Source organism: Homalodisca vitripennis, chromosome 5, assembly GCF_021130785.1.
Source record: "Homalodisca vitripennis isolate AUS2020 chromosome 5, UT_GWSS_2.1, whole genome shotgun sequence".
NCBI lineage: Eukaryota > Metazoa > Arthropoda > Insecta > Hemiptera > Cicadellidae > Homalodisca > Homalodisca vitripennis.
Genome location: NC_060211.1, coordinates 155,728,267 through 155,747,442, shown reverse-complemented (window position 1 = coordinate 155,747,442; position 19,176 = coordinate 155,728,267). Strand labels below are relative to the sequence as shown.

The following is a 19,176-nucleotide window of genomic DNA, read 5'->3' as shown; positions in this document are numbered from 1 at the left end:
TGCTTTACTGGGGTTATGGCTACTAATAAAATGTAACCAAGTAAAATCTTTGAACAGCCGCCGTTTTGTACTGGATCAATCTTTTTGAGTGCGGTTTGCGGCATTAAACTCTGCTAGACAAGCCCTTTAAAATGATGTCCATATTGACCTATGCTCCTATTTAAGATTTCCTTCTGACTCCTTGCGGGACGTCCCCCATGATATTACAGAAAAACTGATAGTTCCTTCAAAAAGTAGATTTTTAGGTGTAGTATTGATGTACCAAATCTTATTTATTTATCTGGTATCGTTCAGAAAATATTATACCCGTGCAGGACTTTATGTACACCCTGTATATTAAAAACTACTGAGTTCAAATTTGTTTTTAACTTTAAGTTTTAAATTTATAACTTACATTAGTATAGAAATACAATAATAATTACTTTACACATTTATAGTAGTACACGGTCAAACTTGTCATATCTGGCTTAATGTGGTGAGGCCGGAATTGATAAGGCCGGATATGGAATTGTGATATGAAAAACTTAAGTTATTTAGCAAATGCACTACAAATGTTACAGTTTATTTTTTGAAGCTACTATGTGATAATGAAAACATTGAATGCTGTGTTGAAACTGCTCCCACTTTAAATGCTATAAATTTATGATAAAAAATTGATTCTATATGTAACTTTTAAACTACACATATGCTGTAGATATTTTTATTTGTATGGTTTTGTATATACAATGAAAATAATTCAAAAGGATATAGAATAAATGCAAACATTCAGTAATACATAATATTTTAAGTTCAGATCTTAACTTATAAAAAAGTTAAAAGTAACCATTCCAACACACTCTAATGCACATTCGAAAGCTAACGCTACACTGATTTCATAGTTTTGCTGAGGACTTTGTTTCTAAAAATAGCGCAGGTGACTTCGAAACAAAGCTTCCATATCCCTCTCTAAACCTCTCCTACCCGACCAGCTAGAGTACAGGAGGAAGTGATCGAGTTTGCATGTGTAGTATTTCTTGGTCGTAAGGCTTGCATTACAAAACGTTTTGTCATCGAACCGGATATCAGAGGTCCTGGATATCGCAGGGCCGGATACGACAGGTTTCATTGTACTTAAAAATTACGTGAGATAATAACCACAATGGAGCACTTAATTTAAATATGGAAAGTTAGCTTATTACCATGCAAAACAATTATAAATAGAACATACGAAATTTAAAATTACAATTGGCTGCTAGCAAGGCTACATTTTTTCCATCTAATGATTTAATCAAATACTTAGTAAATCAAGCTTTAAAACATATGTTCAGTAATTCCAAAATAAGCATTACTAAACACCTGAAAAAACTAAAGCTGCATAATATATTAACAACAATAAACAATACAAAAAAGAAATTTACAAAATTTTATTTAATGTATAATTAGTTACTAAAAGCTTTTCTTTTGAAATATCTAAATTATTAACATACACAATATATTTTAAAAACAAGCTCCATGATTTTTTCATGCACCATACTAGATTTGAAACTTTATATTAAACGTCAAGTGCCAAAAAGTGCTTTTAGATAAGTTATGTGCAAGTGAAAACATGTTAAGAAAACTTAATTCAGATATAAATTGAATTTTTTTGTATACTTCTTTTAAGTGTGAAACATGAATTCATTCAGAATATTAATTTATAACTAATAATAATTTACAGTACTTGAGGATAAAACATAATTTGGAACTCAACTCCAGTTAAATAAAAAGCCTACTAATATAAAATATGAAATCATGTATACAAAATATGATTTTATTCTTAACCTAAATAAAATTAAAAAAGTATTGTTACAAATACAATGCTTTAAATATACAATGTATTACTCTACATAAATACATACTGCATTGTTACAGTTGAATGAATTATGAAATATGGAAAATTACTGATTCAAAAAATGTTCTTAAATGACAAAATGTTCTCAACTTCTATATTAAAAATATCAAAGCAAAGCTAACTGTCTGAAAAGCAAACAACAAGGTAAAATATTCTAGTTTCAGAATAAAATATAACCACATAAAAACATCAAGCTAACAAAACATGACCATTGGATAGCATGACCAAGAAACAACAAGGAGTCCATTGATAAAACCCACCTTACACACTGTAGACTTCGTCCATGCCAAGTTTAAAAGTAAAACATCAAAATCGAGTTGAAAATATAGTAAACGAGTAGTGGAAAACAGTACAATCCAATTAACAAAATTGTTTACACAGTACAACACAAAGACATAAAACATAGGTAACACGAATTGTTTCAACTTTTAACTCATACACTAGGCATAGGACAGTTACAATCAAGACAGTTCGCAAGAAGAATAACAAAAAACACCATAAACAACTTACAATAAATGACAAAGTAATACATGTTTGGAAATTAAACGAACAAAGTACAACAGCTTTGAATTCCAAAACATTAAAATTGGAACGATTAAAAAGCAATTAAATTGAAATCTCTTTTAGACATAACATATTACTGGCACACTTTTTGTAGTACTATAATGACATCTGAAAACTAACCATTTAGAGGAAAAAAGTGGTGTTACCAGTTACAAAACATGTGTGAAGAATAATTACTGCCAATTCAACACAAGATCTGACTAGTACAGTCACACTGAGAGACCACTATTTCTCACTTGGGCTATAGCCCCCCAGCATGCTGACAACATGATGTATACTTACGGTCCTGCATTATTCTTGCCGGAGAGCCTACAGGGCGATGGACTGCGACTCGAGTGTTTACTACTGCCTGAGACTTGGAGACTATCCATGCTGGGCGGACATAGCCACTGCCATCTCAGATGGGACCCATGGTCTGGAACAGAGGGCAGTGTTTCAACACTTTTGTTTCAAAAATAATACGGCTATAGAAGGGACTTATAATATTGTTCTATGTACAATTCATTCCATATTTGCCGACTTGATATTTTAATCATTCTTACAGCCGACATCATGATTTTGGATATCAGAAAACATCCATGTGACAATGATGTCATTTACAAGTTATTAATTACCAGATGGATAACGATGTTTTCGATTGTTGCTGTGATGACACAGTAATCTTAGGAACAGCTGGACAGTAAGTTTTACCATATGTTTTATTTTTTTTTTAGCCAGTTACTAATTTTATTTCCTCATTTTGTGTGCTCTACTATCGTTTCAAGGACTCATTATGTCCTGTTATCTATCCAAAACTAGAGGCACCTAAGTAGATTCCGAACAACATAGGACACCTATTAGTTAAAATAAGAACTTTCCCTTCGTTCACACGCTACCCAGTCTGAATGGAGTAGTCTGAAATTGGTTTTGTGTGTCAATTTTTGTTTTATGAAGATCTAAAATTGATAGGTCATTCCATTTAAACTTTTAGAATTGTCCTATATCCCTCATTTTCATGATAGATGAGGATAGTTTTAAACTCTATCAAAAATATTCTAGAGTAATATCAACTTTCATTTCCTTTAAACATCCCAAGAATAATTGAACATTCAGACCGTTGAAACATTATCGTGTGTGGGGGGGGGGACTTGTGACTTCAGGTTTGTTTATTTAAAATAATTATTGTATTTCTTAACCTGAGGAACACTTTTAAGTTGAATTCCATGGTTTCTTTCTTATAAATTTTAATCTCTAACAACACATTTTTCTGCCTATAATAACTGACGGAATTACATAAATTTGATATGGATCTTTAATCTAATTAAAATCTATTTTTTATGTATATATCACGCTAATTACCAAAAAGAAAATTTATATAATGATAATAGTAGTTGAGAAATATTACTTTTAAACTTATAAGGCTGCACTTAAGTAAGTTCATTTTCAGAAATGTTTGAACTATAAAATGTAGCTTATACTTTATGTCCAGACTAAGACTTCAAATACATTACAGAAATACCAATAAGCTATTTTTATTTGTCCACATTGTATGTTTCTTTACGCAACACAAATAACATTTGTTATTATTTATACTGCCTTAGGATGGAAGTTATAGGCAGATTAAAAACAGAAGAGCTACCTGCACTTATCGATATGACCTTGAAAACCTGTGTGGGACGATAAGTCTGACCAGTCATTTGAGGAAAAGATACACAAATGTGATAGGTACAGTATATTGTGTTACTGTCATCAACACTGCCTCAAATCAGTAATCAGTGTCTTTATAAACCTAAAGGAATAAACTTTGTCAATGATTAAAATTAAGTACAAGTATAGTTATAAAAGTCCACACATACAATGTTATATTTAAACGTAATTACAAAAGAGGTGAGATGTTAATACACACTGTTAATTACACTGATGATGGTTGAATACCAAATCACGCGTAAGGCAATAAAATAATTTTTTTAAGGGTTTTAGTTGACTATTCATTATACTAATAATTGAAAAAATTAATTTCCATAAATATTTAATAAGTGAAAAAATTCAAATAACACAATCATTTTAATTTAAGGCATTAGTGTAACCATCAGCCCACAAAATAAATACTTGCAAATCAATGCGTATTATTATAGGATTTTACAGATGATATATTCAATATAATCTTCATAAAGCATAGCATGAGCTGAATAACAGTTACATCACTATATCACCAATCACGCAAAACGCTCCTAAACAAACACGTGTGTAAAGCTACTATGGTATTCCTTGGTACAAAGTGATAGGGCTGAAAAGCAGTCAAAACGTAAATACAGTAAGGCAAGACTATTTACCAAGAATGAATATTGACTTTGTGTCAAGAACACTGTGTTGTCTGTGTAAAAAGACGTTGGCCAAAGATCAGTTACTGCAAACTTGCAAAAGAAGATAATTTAGCAGAGTCAACGAAATAGAAAGACAGCAACATTTGAAACTAAATAAATATTGTCCTTACACAAATATATCACTATAGTTCTGTAAAAAGAAACCAATGTAAAGAAAGTATTGCAATGTCTGACTTGTTACTGATAGCATAATTCATCAATTTATATGGATCAAACTATGTAAGAATCAATAAGAATTGGAAAATATATTCAAAACTGTCTCTATTGAGAAAAGTGAAACTATATTGTTCTATCCATGGTCACAGAAAACATAGAACACCAAAGTCTCACTGGAACAACGATCACAGTGTAATCCGGTGGCCAGACCTAGAACTACCATTGGCGGGACATGGTAATCACTAGCGAATTCTGTTGGATTGTTGTATTTATTAACTTAAGTGAGACATCTGTGTTTGGGTTGTTTTGACTATGTCAATACTATGAAGCTATACAATTATTGTGGATGGATTTATTCCAAATTATAATCATAAAAACTTGTGATTTGGTTATAAAACTGTGACTTACTTAGTATTACATTTAATTACAGTTACTGAAAAAGCTCCCAAAACAACTTACAATCTAAGTGAGCTGGAACTTTCTCCTGTCAGTGACTACTTATACAAATTTTTTTGCTGTTGTTTTATTACAACACAACTAACCACACCACATTCATCGTCTGACCACATTCATCTTCTTAAAAAGTGGACCATTAATTAGCATGTTGATAAATATACTTATACAACACAAAATTTCATTAAATTAAAATTTAAATTGTTAGTAGTATTTGTTGATAAATTAGGAATGCAATTTTGTTTTTCTAATAAATGGTTAATCGGAAGAAAAGTTCTGACCATGAACATTATAAGAGAGAATCTCAATGAAATAGTTTATATTTTTGTAATTTATATTATAAAATTTAAAGACAAGGATAATTTTATTAAAGTGTTTTGAGGTGGAGAGAACAGCAACTCAACTAAAATAGAGAGTACACTATTTGTTGAACTTTATTACATTGGATTTAGCCCTTGTGTAATAAGAATAAGAATAAGAATTCGTTTATTGTCATAGAGCTTACACGAGCATCGACACAAGTCATGTATAAAAATATAAAAATTAGCATAAGTCCAGACAAGGAAAATTCAGTACCCAAAATATGAAGTTGCCAAAACAGTCACGCCACAATTTAAATTATTTTAAAATATAAATAAATAAAATAACAAATTAAAACAGGTATGTAACAAATAAACAAACAACAAATAACAACAACAGTAAAACACAGCCTCAGAAATTACAACAACAGAATTATATAACATTGATAAATTTTTTAATATAGTTTTGTATAAATAAAAAACCATGACATTAACATTTAAAATCTAATCATTAAAACTAAATAAGTTATGTCTAGAAACTAACAGTTCTACAGTCAAAAAATTCTTTCAATGAATAAAATGGATTGACTAAAAGCCAGGAATACAATTTTTGTTTAAATTCATTAAAAACTATATTTCAAGATAAGTGGTCTTAAACAGTTGTATACTTTCAAAGCAACAACTGTGTGACTATTAATAGTTTTGTTTAGTCTATAAAATTCTATGGATACACTTTCTTTATTTCTGGTGTTATACATATGTCTGTCTCTGTATGTCTTCAGAGGTTCAGGATGTTTGAGTATGTAGAGCACAATATCAAATATATATAAGTTAAATATTGTTTGAATTTTATTTGCAATTAAAAATTGGTTTACAGTGAGCTAATGGTTGACAACGTGCAATAATTCTAATGGCTTTTTTTTGTATAGTAAAAATTTCTGATATCCTACTGCAGTTTCCCCATAGAATTAGGCCATATATCTGAGCACTGATTGAAAAGAAAGCAAAATATGCCGTTCTGAGGTAATCAGTGTGCACACACAACACGTGAGACGTCTTAAGAGGTAAACAATCCTGGAGAGCTTAGCTGATAGGTGATCAATGTGGGATCCCCATGTTAAATGATCATCCACACAAACACCCCAACAACTTCACATTATCCAACAATTCAATATCAGAATAAATATTGTAATTTTACTTGTCTGAGGCTAAAAACTATATGCTGTGTCTTGTTTTTCATTCAACAAAAATCCATTGGAGTTAAACCACAATGATGCTTGTTGAATGGATTCCATTGAAATTTGTTTCAATTCATTCAGATCATTACTACTACTTAAAATGGTTGTGTCGTCTGCATATAATATAGTTTTAGAATTGACTGAGAAAGGTAAGTCATTGATAGCTACCAAAAACAAAAGTGGTCCGAGAACAGAGCCCTGAGGAACTCCATACTCAACCAAGAGCTCTCCTGACCACCTTCCCTCGGCAAATACTTTCTGTCTACGATTACTTAAGTATGATTCAAAAAAAACTAACAACATTCCTCACTTAAACCATAATATTTCAATTTCCATAAGGATGTCACCGTGATTTACACAATCAAACGCCCTGCTCAAGTCACAGAGAGTGGCCTGAGCAAAGTCTTTGTTTTCAAAAGCATTTAGCACAAATTTAACAAGGCTGTCTATTGCATCAAAGGTGCTTTTTCCTGACCTAAAAGCCAAATTGTGACATACTCAAGAAGCCATTACTTTCCAAAAAAATGCTAATTTGATCGTATACCAAAATTTCAAATAATTTTGATAGTATTGGTATAACAGATACTGGGCGGTAACTATTTGGCTCGTTCTTGGGCCCCTTCTTATAAATAGGACAAATACGAGCTATTTTAAGTTTATTTGGGGGGAAAACTCCCTCAAGTAGGCAGAGGTTCAAAACAGTATGAAAAAGGTTCGGCTAAAGTTGTTATCACCTGTTTTATAAGAAAATTTGACATATCATATATATCACAGCTATTGGAGTTACTCAGACGCTTGGCAGCATTTATTATGTCATTGGGGAGATATATGTTTCCAAGTTAAATAAGAAAGATGGAATTAAATGTTTCCGAAACAAGATCTTGAGTACTCGGAGCATGTTTTGACATATTTATTTTTTGTTTAATATTTTTCACGGAATTTATAAAGAAATCATTAAAGTCATCAGGAGGTATACCACTTGTTACTTTACTACCATTTTCTATGTTATTATTTATTATTCTCCATGCTGCCTTACACTTATTATTACTGGAAACTCTATAAGTTCAGAATTGTACAACATTTTGGCATCTACTATTGCTTGTCTATATTCTCTTTGTAAGGTCTTAATATGTTGCTGAAGCTCATTGCTGGTAGTATCTCCATTCAGTGATTTTAAAAAAGAAAAAGTCTATCCCTCATGGAAGATAATTCATTGTTGAACCACTTATTTTTTATCTGTGCATAATTTTTTCTAAACTTAACCATTTTAATTTTTTGAAGAAATTTGATATTATTAACTAAAATAAGAAAATATTACTTCAAATACTAACTCTGCATTGTATTTACCTGAAATACAATGAGTGATCAGGCTCAGCCAATCATATGAAGCCAATCTAATGGCTAATTCATTGATTGCAGTTTTTGGAAAAGAGACTGTTTTTATAGTTGGAGTCAAATTTAACAGCTACAGTGTCCTGATATTTGTCATAAAATTTTTATTTGTCAGATTAATTAAAATTGCATCATGGTCTGAGAAAATAAAAGAACTACATTACACGACAAAACATATTTTCTATGACAGTTAACAAAAACATTATCTAAGCAGTTATGACCTCGTGTAGAGTTGTTGTTCAAGTGATAAAAATTATGTTGTCGAAGGATGTTAAGCATACCTTTGACAGATTTTTTATTTGTATTTACATCAAAATTAATATTTATGTCCCCCACCGACTATGACAGTATAGTTTGGCCACTTAGATGTATAAGAAAGCAAATTTTCCAGGGTTTCAAGAAAAATATTGTAATCGCCTGCTGTGGAGTGGTATAAAGATATTATTAAAACTTTCAATTCATCTATAAAAAACTGCACAACATTCAAAATGAAATTCTATGCAGAAACTATTCACATCACATGGTCTTGACTGAACCTGATCATTTACAAAGATCAGGCAACCACCTCTACTATGAGAATTCCGGCAATAGGCTGAGATGCAACTAAATCCACTTGGGAAGGAAGATGGCAATTCAGCAGGGTTAAGCCAATGCTCTGATAAACAAATGAAAATTAAATTTGAAACATTAGTTAAAGAGGTCTCTAACAGTAATGTTTTGTTTCTGAGCCCTTGAACATTCAAAAAACATCCCAAAAATAATTGTTAATATGGTTATTATGATTCTTATTTTTGCTTCACATGATAGACTATTGCTATTAACTAAGGCCTTGTTACATGGTGTTTGTTTTTCCTTAAAAAATAACTATTTTCAGCCTGAGGCTCTCTCTTGTAAACATGATTGCACTCATTCACTAATTTTTGCATCAAAATAATTTTGTCAGTGTTTGGTGTATTAAAGCCCTGTACTGGTGAAGAAATACTATTATTCACAAGAGTTGAGGACAGCAAAGATGTTCCAGGACTTTCCTCCGGAGGGAGACAGGCAGAGTATCCTCGTAGAGGTGTCTGTTGGTTTGACTCTGAGAGTTGGACATTTGGTTCCGACTGGGATGACTGCTGTAATTCTTCCAAACTATTCTCTCTAGAAGTGGGCCTGGTAGTCTGCCTTGGGAAGAGTGTAATCCTGCCACTGCCACGGCTGTTCACAGTTGAAGGGGAACTGGTGGTATTCTCCTGTGGGGGTTATCTTCAAAGTCATTTGACTGATCTCAGTCACAGATGGGCTTTTTATGTGACCTGGTGGGGGTGTCTGCTGGCCACTCTCACTACTATCCAAAGCCGGGGGATCCGCAGATGTTCCTGAAGGAACATTTTGTGTTAGGGAACCAATAGCCTGGACTATTGTTCTGGCAAGTAATCTTTTCCCCATCTTGTTTAGGTGCATTCCATGTCGAGTAAAATGCTGTTTTCTCTAAGCTGAGTATTGTCAGTAACACCAAAACTGTTCATTTTCTTTAAGTTTCTTGTTTGAAATTGCTATCTGTTTATTAATGATATGTGTCCTTCCTAGGTCGTATCTTGGAAACATTGGAACAACAATAAATTTGGTGTGGATTATTTTTCTGACAAAATGTACGAATCTGCTTAGGAATAAACCTGGGCAGCTCGACGATTTATGTAGGCAACTCGGTTCATATCATTCTGCCCCTCCGATTATAACAGCCACATTCCTTGTCAGTCATGTCTGCACAGATGTCAGTAGCATTCTTCACGATGTAGGTAATTGGAGCTCCAGGACAGACATTAACAAACACCTCAGATTTTGGAACCAGTGGTTGTAAAATTTCATAGAGATCTCTGCCATGACTATCAGAAAAAAATATGAACTTTTTTTCGGCATAAAATCTTTGTTTGAACAGTCATGTAAAAACTTAAGTACAGAGATGTTAAAATAAATAATGATGTGAATGTTTTCTTACGTTAAGTACACTTAATGGTATGTTACATATTTTAAACTAAATAAATACCTACGAACAGTGAATTTTCATATACTGTTAATACATAACTTGCATAACTAGTTATTGTAACAAATATTAAAAATTATGTTTTTTATTGGAATGTCACAGGGAATTATGTAGTTACCATTTTGTTTCAGTAGGCTCTATACAAGATGATCAAAATGTTTTCCATTCCTTACCAATTTTTTTAATAATTTAAGGAAACTTTAAGAATATTTATGGGTCTGTAAATTTGTATATTTAATATTTTGAAGAAATTAACCCTTAAATTTGAAATGTCAAATTAATTCATAGGAGAGTTTACTGCGATCTAACCAATATTAAATTTAAAGTAAATACAAGAGATCCAAGACCATTATGCTTACCTAAAACTTGACATGCTATGGTTCAACTTTTAGGACTGGAACAAGCACATTCGATAATTCGTTCGTTTATTAGTCTAATCTTAAATGAAATTAGATTCACCAATTGGCACTCATACATAAGCAATTGATAAATAAATATTATTAAATGAACATCTTCCATAACTTAATGGAATACATCAGTCATAACTTGACAAATGACTGATTTTAACACCAAAGTTGGAATACAAGTGTAGTTTTTGAAATCAAAATAATTTATTTGTATCAAAAAGTACATATATTGTATTACAATTTTTTAGATTGTTTAGTGTAAAACAACCGTGGTTTTGATAAAGCCAAAAACTATTTTTAAAAAAGCTGCTCTAGATAGAATTATTATATTTATATTATACCATGTTTTTTTTATAAAAAATAAAAAAATAACTGCCACAGAAATTGTTTCTTTGAATAAAAAAATCATAGGTTTTGCCTAAAAAAGCTGTGTTTACACACTCAAAATCAGATCTCTTTTTAACACTATCAACCCCACATTAAGATTCATAATAACACATTTACTCACTGTAGAGTAACATAGCCTGGGGCTGAAAGTGTAAAGTAAAGCACTAGTGATGTATTTCTACTATATAAAAGTCTAATGGACGGTTCAAAATTGTGTAAACCATTTCTAGAGAATATATATTTCAAACGATTTAATTTTGTCTTTGTGTAAAAAATATATGGGGTTGGCTTAACTTCTCAAACAAGACCTTCCGTAACTTTCTATCAGTGTGGAAACATCAAAGTATGGTGTCTAATATATATAAATAAGAAATTTTTCTCCTATTCTGACATTATTTTTTCACTTATACAGTAGGCTCACATATCTTACTGAACACTGGCAACAATTTCTCGAGTGGCAGAGTGTATTGTATTGTGTTCTGTGTGTCACGGCAAGCAAGGTCAAGGGAAATTGTGGTCACAGATTGGCCATGCTTGCTGATTAGACAAGTGTAAACCATGGGAAATGCAAGAGAGTGTGACGAAACACGTTGGTTTTTAATTATTATGGTCTATAGATCAACATCCACAGATACAGTTATTAAATATGCTTACAATTCTTTTAGCCAAAACACTTTTCAGGTGATTTACAAATTAATTATTAGAATTAATTAAACAAATCTACAACAAAATAAATCTAAAAAAAAGATTATTATTGTCCAGCATATCACTGTGTCAATATGCAGTTAGTGAAATAAGTGTTGAATAAATAGTTTGTAATCTCTCTCCAGTTTATTCTTAAGTATTCACTTTGCACAAAAATCACAAACATCAAACAAATCAATCGAACAAATAAATCTTTTCACAACTAACCAACTTAAAAAATATATCTGTTAAGTATAATACAAGCTAATTCTGCAAAAATGGATGTGAAAATCCAGTAGAAGAGTTCGGCTTAACCTTCCAGAATAAAATTATTTTCCACCAAGGATTGATCAACCTAATGCAGTAATCAGTTTTTACAAAATACTTAACAGAAAAACCATACTAGACAGTAAGTTATTTATGGGTTTAAAAATTAAATATTAAAACTTATAATGAACATGTTTTACTAATTATAACTGCATGATGAATTGGAAGTGTTCTAAGATTTTTAAAAGAATACACAAAGATTGTTTACAGATACCAGTTAAACTTGTTAGTAATTGTAAGAGTTCACAACCTTCATATCAAGGTCCATTCAATTAAAATAAACAACATTTTTACAGCAAAAGTATACTAGGTCATATATAAAGCTAATTAAGTCTTTCTTCAAACAATTTCTAATTCGGTATTATCATTCATCATCACGTTATTGTTGGATGAATCAATTACAATTTTAATACTTTTATGTTGATAATTTATGTCAACAGATGTAAAGAAAAAAATCATATTAATTGAATAGTTAAAAACTAAATATTAGGTGCATTTTAATTTTCAACCCATTAAGAATTGAACACATTTTAATTTAATACCTAACTAAATTTAAAATAGCAGCTGGTAAATAGGATGAGATCATGTATCTTTCAAGACTAAAGCGCATTTTAATTTTTTAACTAACTTAAACTTGAGAAAAACATTTTTTTATCGCTAAGCTCACCTGAAACCACTCTTATCTGACTATAAGAACCATTCTGAACTGGTTTGATGTAAGGCACTATGTAATACATTTTAAAATAAAGAAAATAATTTTATTACTATCCCTGTAACACACTTCTCAGTCAAGCCAGAATGGGTTTCCTTGAACCGATCTCACCCAGGACTGAAACACTACTACAACTCACTATAGAGATAACATGCTTTGTTCCTCATGATAACAGTGCTTTAATGGCCAATCTCCAAAAATTGGGAAGACTGATAAAGTGGGTCTGGGGCAAAGATCACCGTTGTCGGTTATCTGTTGGCCAGTGAGAGCTTGATTAATGACGTCTGTTGTCTCTAGATCTGGTGTTGTCAAGGCCTTGATGTTGTCTCAGTTCTCTTTGCGGTCTTTGATTCCTACTTCAAACAGTTCAACTGACCAATCTGTTCACAGTCACGCTTTAGATATCAAGACTTAGGTCTATATAGCAGTTGTGTGTATTGTTGGCAATGGCAGAAATCACACTGACTGGAATACTTCAAAATTTAGAAGAAATAATTGAACCATCTAATTATTAACTTATTCATTTAGCAGAACTTTAACGAGTAATATTTATTAAAACACAAAATAATCAATGCACAACACTATAAACTTAATAACAATGGATACACTTCTAGAAAACAATGAGACAAAGTAATCAGACGTGATTCTACAAATTGATTATTGTAAAAGTTCATCAACACTTCTAGGAAAGCCTGCTTCCTTGGAACTAAAAAATACTTATCAATCCAGCTATTTATCACTCCACATTGAGTGTTTTGGTATTAAACAATGCTCAAAGTAAACATAAATCAACTTTATAAAAATATGTTTATTTCTATAATATATTGCTCCTTGCCATTTTCACACTGCCAATCTACCAATAAGTTATGGAAAATCTTTATTTGGTTGTCTTTGTGTTATTAATAATTTAAATTACATTTTTTATCAAATCAAAATTCTTTTTTAAAAGAGTCTGTAAAAAAGGTGTTTGTGCTACCCTAAAACATACCATATGGGCATAAATTATATACATTTTTATAAAATTCAGTGTAACCATTAAAAAAAACTTAGTTTTACAAGATAAAAACATCCCTTAAGGTAAAAATGTATGATTGTATCTTAATTATTTTTATTTAAAACTGGAAAGTTTTCTCAATTGTATTCATAAACAAGACTTAATGATGAATATCGTCAACATCATAATTTCAGCATAGTTACCTGAACTAAGGTTTTAAATTCAATGCAGCCCAAAATTAAAATTCAATCCTTTTTACAACTTTTGAACCAATATTTTGGCAAATGTGCAATTTTTACAACTTTGTTAGACATTACACTGGATATACATGTTGGAAATCTAATCTAAATTGTTGAGAATCATTTTTAAGGAATCTTTTTACATTTGCTAACATATATTTTATATATGAATTTTTCTAATGCATACTTCTAATCTGTGCATGTGCACTACTCTTCCTTGTTCATTGGCTCTCAACTGATGCCATTTGGTTGCTCTACGTTGGGGTTTCAGTTTGTTGTGCAAATTTCAAATGTTGAGGACGATTATTACTCATGTTGACTGAGATTCGTGTTATGATTTGAAGTTTTTTAATACAAAAAACTGGTGAAATTTATCGTAAAGTTAAAGATGATCTAGACACATGACTGGGTTTAAATTTTAAAGCATCTCTGAATACTGTATGATGTAAATTAAATACCTAATTTTAAACAAGACTGACAATTTAACATGTTGCTTTAAATGATTTACAACCGTAAAATTAGCAGTTAAGTGCCGTACAGTAAGTTAACTAAGATAGCTGCAGTGCAATGACCTTGACTTTACCCCATGAGAACAACTTTTAAACATTTTTTTTTAGTCTTTGGCCTTAACATCATGAGAGATGTCTCATGTTAAAGATATGATTGCTATGACTTATCCGATGCTTTTTTTTTATTTTTCTTGTACTTTTTAAATATTTAACCAATGAAAAATGTATTTTTCATTAATATTGTCAAAATATAAAAGCGTTGCTTTGTGTATTAATCTTATTAAAATAAGACATCCTGATTCATCTATTAAAAATAAGGGCGTAAAAGTGTTTAAAATTTAGCATTGTTTCTATGGGGATAAAAGCAAGATGGCTACCGTTCTTAACCCTTTCCGGGCCAGGCGGCAATATATTGCCGCCTTGATATTCGTCGTTTTCTTAAATAAATACAACATCAAATGATTAAAGTTTTATGTTTTTTTATTCCCTGGTATATTTGTAGATAATTAATAAGAATACAATTTTTATTTTGGAGGTCTATGCATTTTTATTTCGTAATTGTCACATGACATTATCAGCTGACTCGATCTACAGTATTGTTGTTAATTCTTTATGCTTTAGTGTAATTGTACTATTGTATGCTGGATTCTTCTTCATTATTTTATTTTGTGGTTGTAAATATTAGTAGTGTTAGTAGTTACCTGCTTAGCTATTGTGTGTAGTGACAATTTGCGATTTCACGGGAGTGAAATTGTAAGTAGCATATTTGTAAATAGAAAAAGTGTAAATAAATTTCAAATAAAATTGTGTAAATATTTCTTGGTAAATAGTGTTTTTAACTGTATTGAAACTGTTTATGGATCCTACAATCATGTGTTTACCGGTACATCCTTAATGTGAATATTTATTTTAAGTTTCTTGCAGTGTAAGAGTCAGTTGCTTTATTATTTATAAAATGTTGCGAAGTACAATTATGCGTATTTATACAAAATGTGTCATAATAAATTTATTTACGAGAGAAATAACACAAAATTTTGTATGGTTGTTCCTTTCTAAATGTTCAATATAATAACATAGCTTCCCACGGTAAAATTATTTTTTTCTTTTTTAGTTATTTACAAAAAAAAAATTAAAAAAAAAAATTTATGTAATCCATTAAAACATCATTTTTTCTAAATTTTAAATTACTTAAAACTACGTCTATATATTTTTTTGTTGATAGTATATATCTATACGAGTAATTTGGTGCAACTTTTAGGTCATTCTCTAATTTTTATGAAAAGTTATAAATTTTAATCTAAGAGACTGCAAAATCGCCAATTTTAGCCTGGCACTTTTGACTAGTCACAAGGGGATATGATATGTGAAAAAATTTTGCAACACCTCACATTTGGTCCTGGCCCTGAAAGGGTTAAGCACTCCGGGACTCTCCCCTTCCCGTATCACAATTTCTCCAACTATGAGATACTAAGCATGGAGAAAACAGTTACGAAATAGATTACAAATAAAGTACCACAGTTTTTTGGAAAGACTTTCAACCTATTTTAAAATGTCTCATGTATGACAAACAGACAAAAGACAGACTGACTGCCACTTTTTAAATGATGTCACAAGTTTGAATTCCACTTAAGTCGGAAAAGTTACTTTCATACCAGATACTAATACATTTATTTTAACTTGGCTAAATACTGAAATTTAAAAGATATACAAGACAGTGTATAAGCACTCTGTTTACTTAAAGTAAAGTTACATATAATATTCTGATAGTCCATTGTGTAGCAATCACAATCAATAAAATCCATTGCTACAATTATACTTGGAGAGAAGAGTCTTGAAAACATAGTTGTGAGTGATTTCTGTGTGTAAAAGTTTGAATCCAACCTAGCCTAAATATATAAACGAATGCTATTTGCTATATTACTTATCATTGGAAAGATGCTTTACAATTATATTCAAAACATTGTTAACCAAATCAGTTTATACAATGACTAACTTTGGTAGGATGAAAGGCTTACTCATCTGACAGCCCCTTTAATTAAAGTATTTACCTCTGTGAAAGATCTACCATTACTATATATGCAGTGTAAATCTCTGCTTACTGATTTTGGTTATGGTAGGGTGAAAAACTCACATGAACTAGCAGCTCCTACCAAATATTTACCTAATGTGTTGAAGACGTATCATTGTTGTATGTGATGTGTGTCATTATTCAAACAGAAAATGGTTTTGCAGAGCTACCTCTCTTTCAAATAAATAGAACACTAACCAATTAATTATAAATTACAATTTTTAGTAGATTAGAAGAATTCCTCTGTAAAGTTTTATCAGTTGAGGATTTGGTAATTGCAAAAATATATTAATTATTTTATTAATTAGCATTTTGTAATTTCTTTAAAGATTTACCTAATATTAGTTTTGTTTTTTAAGAGTTTCTCTTTCAAATTTAACCCTTTCTGTGCCAGACATTCTTTTTTAAATTTAGTTAATAATGGCAACGGTATTTTTGCAGGTGTTATCCAAAAGTGCTATTTTTAGCAATTTGCATACCGTTATTATAAAATATTACAACTTTGTTACGTATTTATTAGCAAATTTTTATAATTTATGTTTGTTTTGTACAAAAATGTGTGTATTAACACTAAATATACCCAAAAACTGTTTATATTACCAGAAACACAAAAGGATAACAACAGTAAAATCTAAAAAATGGTTTTCTTTGTTTAATTTTTAGGTTTGACACTCAAATAATTATAAAAAAATTCGCATACTCAATAAAGTCAATCACACTAAAAAAAAACTTTATTTCAAACACATCCAATAATTTTTATAAAATTATCACCTAACATAAAAAACTATGGCATTTTTTTTAGCACCGCTCACTTTTTATGAGGAATTAAAATGCATATCTTGATTACCACATGTCCATTTCCTTTACTGATTATACTACTTTTCTTATGAAATATAGCCATAATAATAATAATACTATAATACTGTAGGATAGAACAAAATATAATAGGCCTAACATGATTTTGCCTATTTACAAGACAAAAGAAATATCAGTTACAAAGTTGTCATTCAGGTATTCTTCCTCCACTACTCATCTAAGAATATTTCCATTCAGTAAGAACCTGGAAACATTCATAAAACTTTACCAACGCCTAAATTACACACATGCTATTTGGATATATTGTAGTTATGAACAAACTTAATTAAACATAACCACAACATTCTAACACCGAAACATTAGACTGACAATAATGAAAACTAAGCATCTCGGCTACAACGTCATTAACAATGGGCCAACTTGATCATAAACTTTTGTCATTGTTACTGATTGATCAGCTGTGTTTGCTGCATAACATGCTTAAAAGAAAGTATGTTTATTTTTTACTGCTAATTGATATGAAATAAGTGTAAAAATATAATGTACTAGCGGGCCCGGCGCGCTTTGCTGCGCATTTCAATAATTTTTTGCAAAAGTTGCCCGCGGCTTCGCACGCAATTTCCCGTTGAAAACAGTACACTATATTCACTTATTCTTTTTCTATCACATTCTAAACATTGCTGAGATTAGTTATATCTCCGATGCCACGATTGAGCTTGCTTTGTTGTCTCGATCGAGAGAATATGTACACACGGAGTTTTGAGAACCATACTTCTGTCAAAAAAAACAACTAAGGTTGATTTTTATAACATTCTTTATATTTGTAGCCAACGTAAGATAGTAATTATGATATCTGCATTACTCTTCTGATCAAGCATGAGCATGGTTTATATTAAATAAATATTGCAGTTAAAGGTGAATTTTTACGTCAAATTTGAATTGTATTATCTGGATAGTAAAGTCTATGTTTAACAGTGATTGCAAAAACAGTTTAAACAAAATTTGTCGTTTCTCTTAAGCTTACTCTATGCTTTAAAACTATAAGTGTAATATATGTTTACAAAGAACAGCTGATTAAAAATTTGAAAAGACGTTAACATATGTTTGCTGCAATGCATTTCTTATGGGTATTTCTGTAACCAGTGGGGCGGAATCCTGAATCGGGAAAGGGATGGGCATAGCTTATAAACCTTCTCCGTGGAAAAATACATATACGTACAAATTTTCATCATGATCGGTCCAATAGTTCACGATTCCATAAAGGACAAACATACAAACATTCATTTTTATATATATAGATTATATTTTTAATAAATCTTTTTAAAAACGTCAACTTATACAGGTTTCAACAACGTCTGGTTACCCAGATGTTGGCACTGAAAGGGTTAGCTTTTTATATTTTCCTTAGCTTTAAATAAATTATCATCATTAAATTAATTCCAAAAATTATAAAACTTATTTTAAAATAAATTTATTATTTTATTTTATATCTTATTTATTAGTATGTAAGATGCTTTTTGAGCATAAAACATACATGTTACATGTAAACTTGTTAATCAATCATTAACATAAAGTGGGTTTATATATCTTTATGAGACCATAACAATTAAAAATTTATAAATTATATATATATATATATATATATATATATATATATATATTGAAGTTTTGA

General features: G+C 30.5%; 1 protein-coding gene across 9 annotated transcripts in view; it reads right to left on the bottom strand.

The window, feature by feature from the left end:
• The window catches only part of LOC124363051 (transmembrane and coiled-coil domains protein 2), a 60,747-nt gene that overhangs the window by 36,336 nt on the left and 5,235 nt on the right, over nt 1–19,176 (bottom strand). For 7 of the 9 annotated variants that reach the window (XM_046818118.1, XM_046818127.1, XM_046818117.1 and 4 more), the window contains exon 2: nt 2,717–2,849. In XM_046818118.1, the coding sequence (XP_046674074.1) occupies nt 2,717–2,805 (89 nt within the window). In that variant the 5' untranslated portion in view covers nt 2,806–2,849. Of the gene's footprint in view, nt 1–2,130; nt 2,639–2,716; nt 2,852–19,176 lie in introns of those variants that run through there. The other 2 variants (XM_046818123.1, XM_046818124.1) reach the window with 2 other exon arrangements.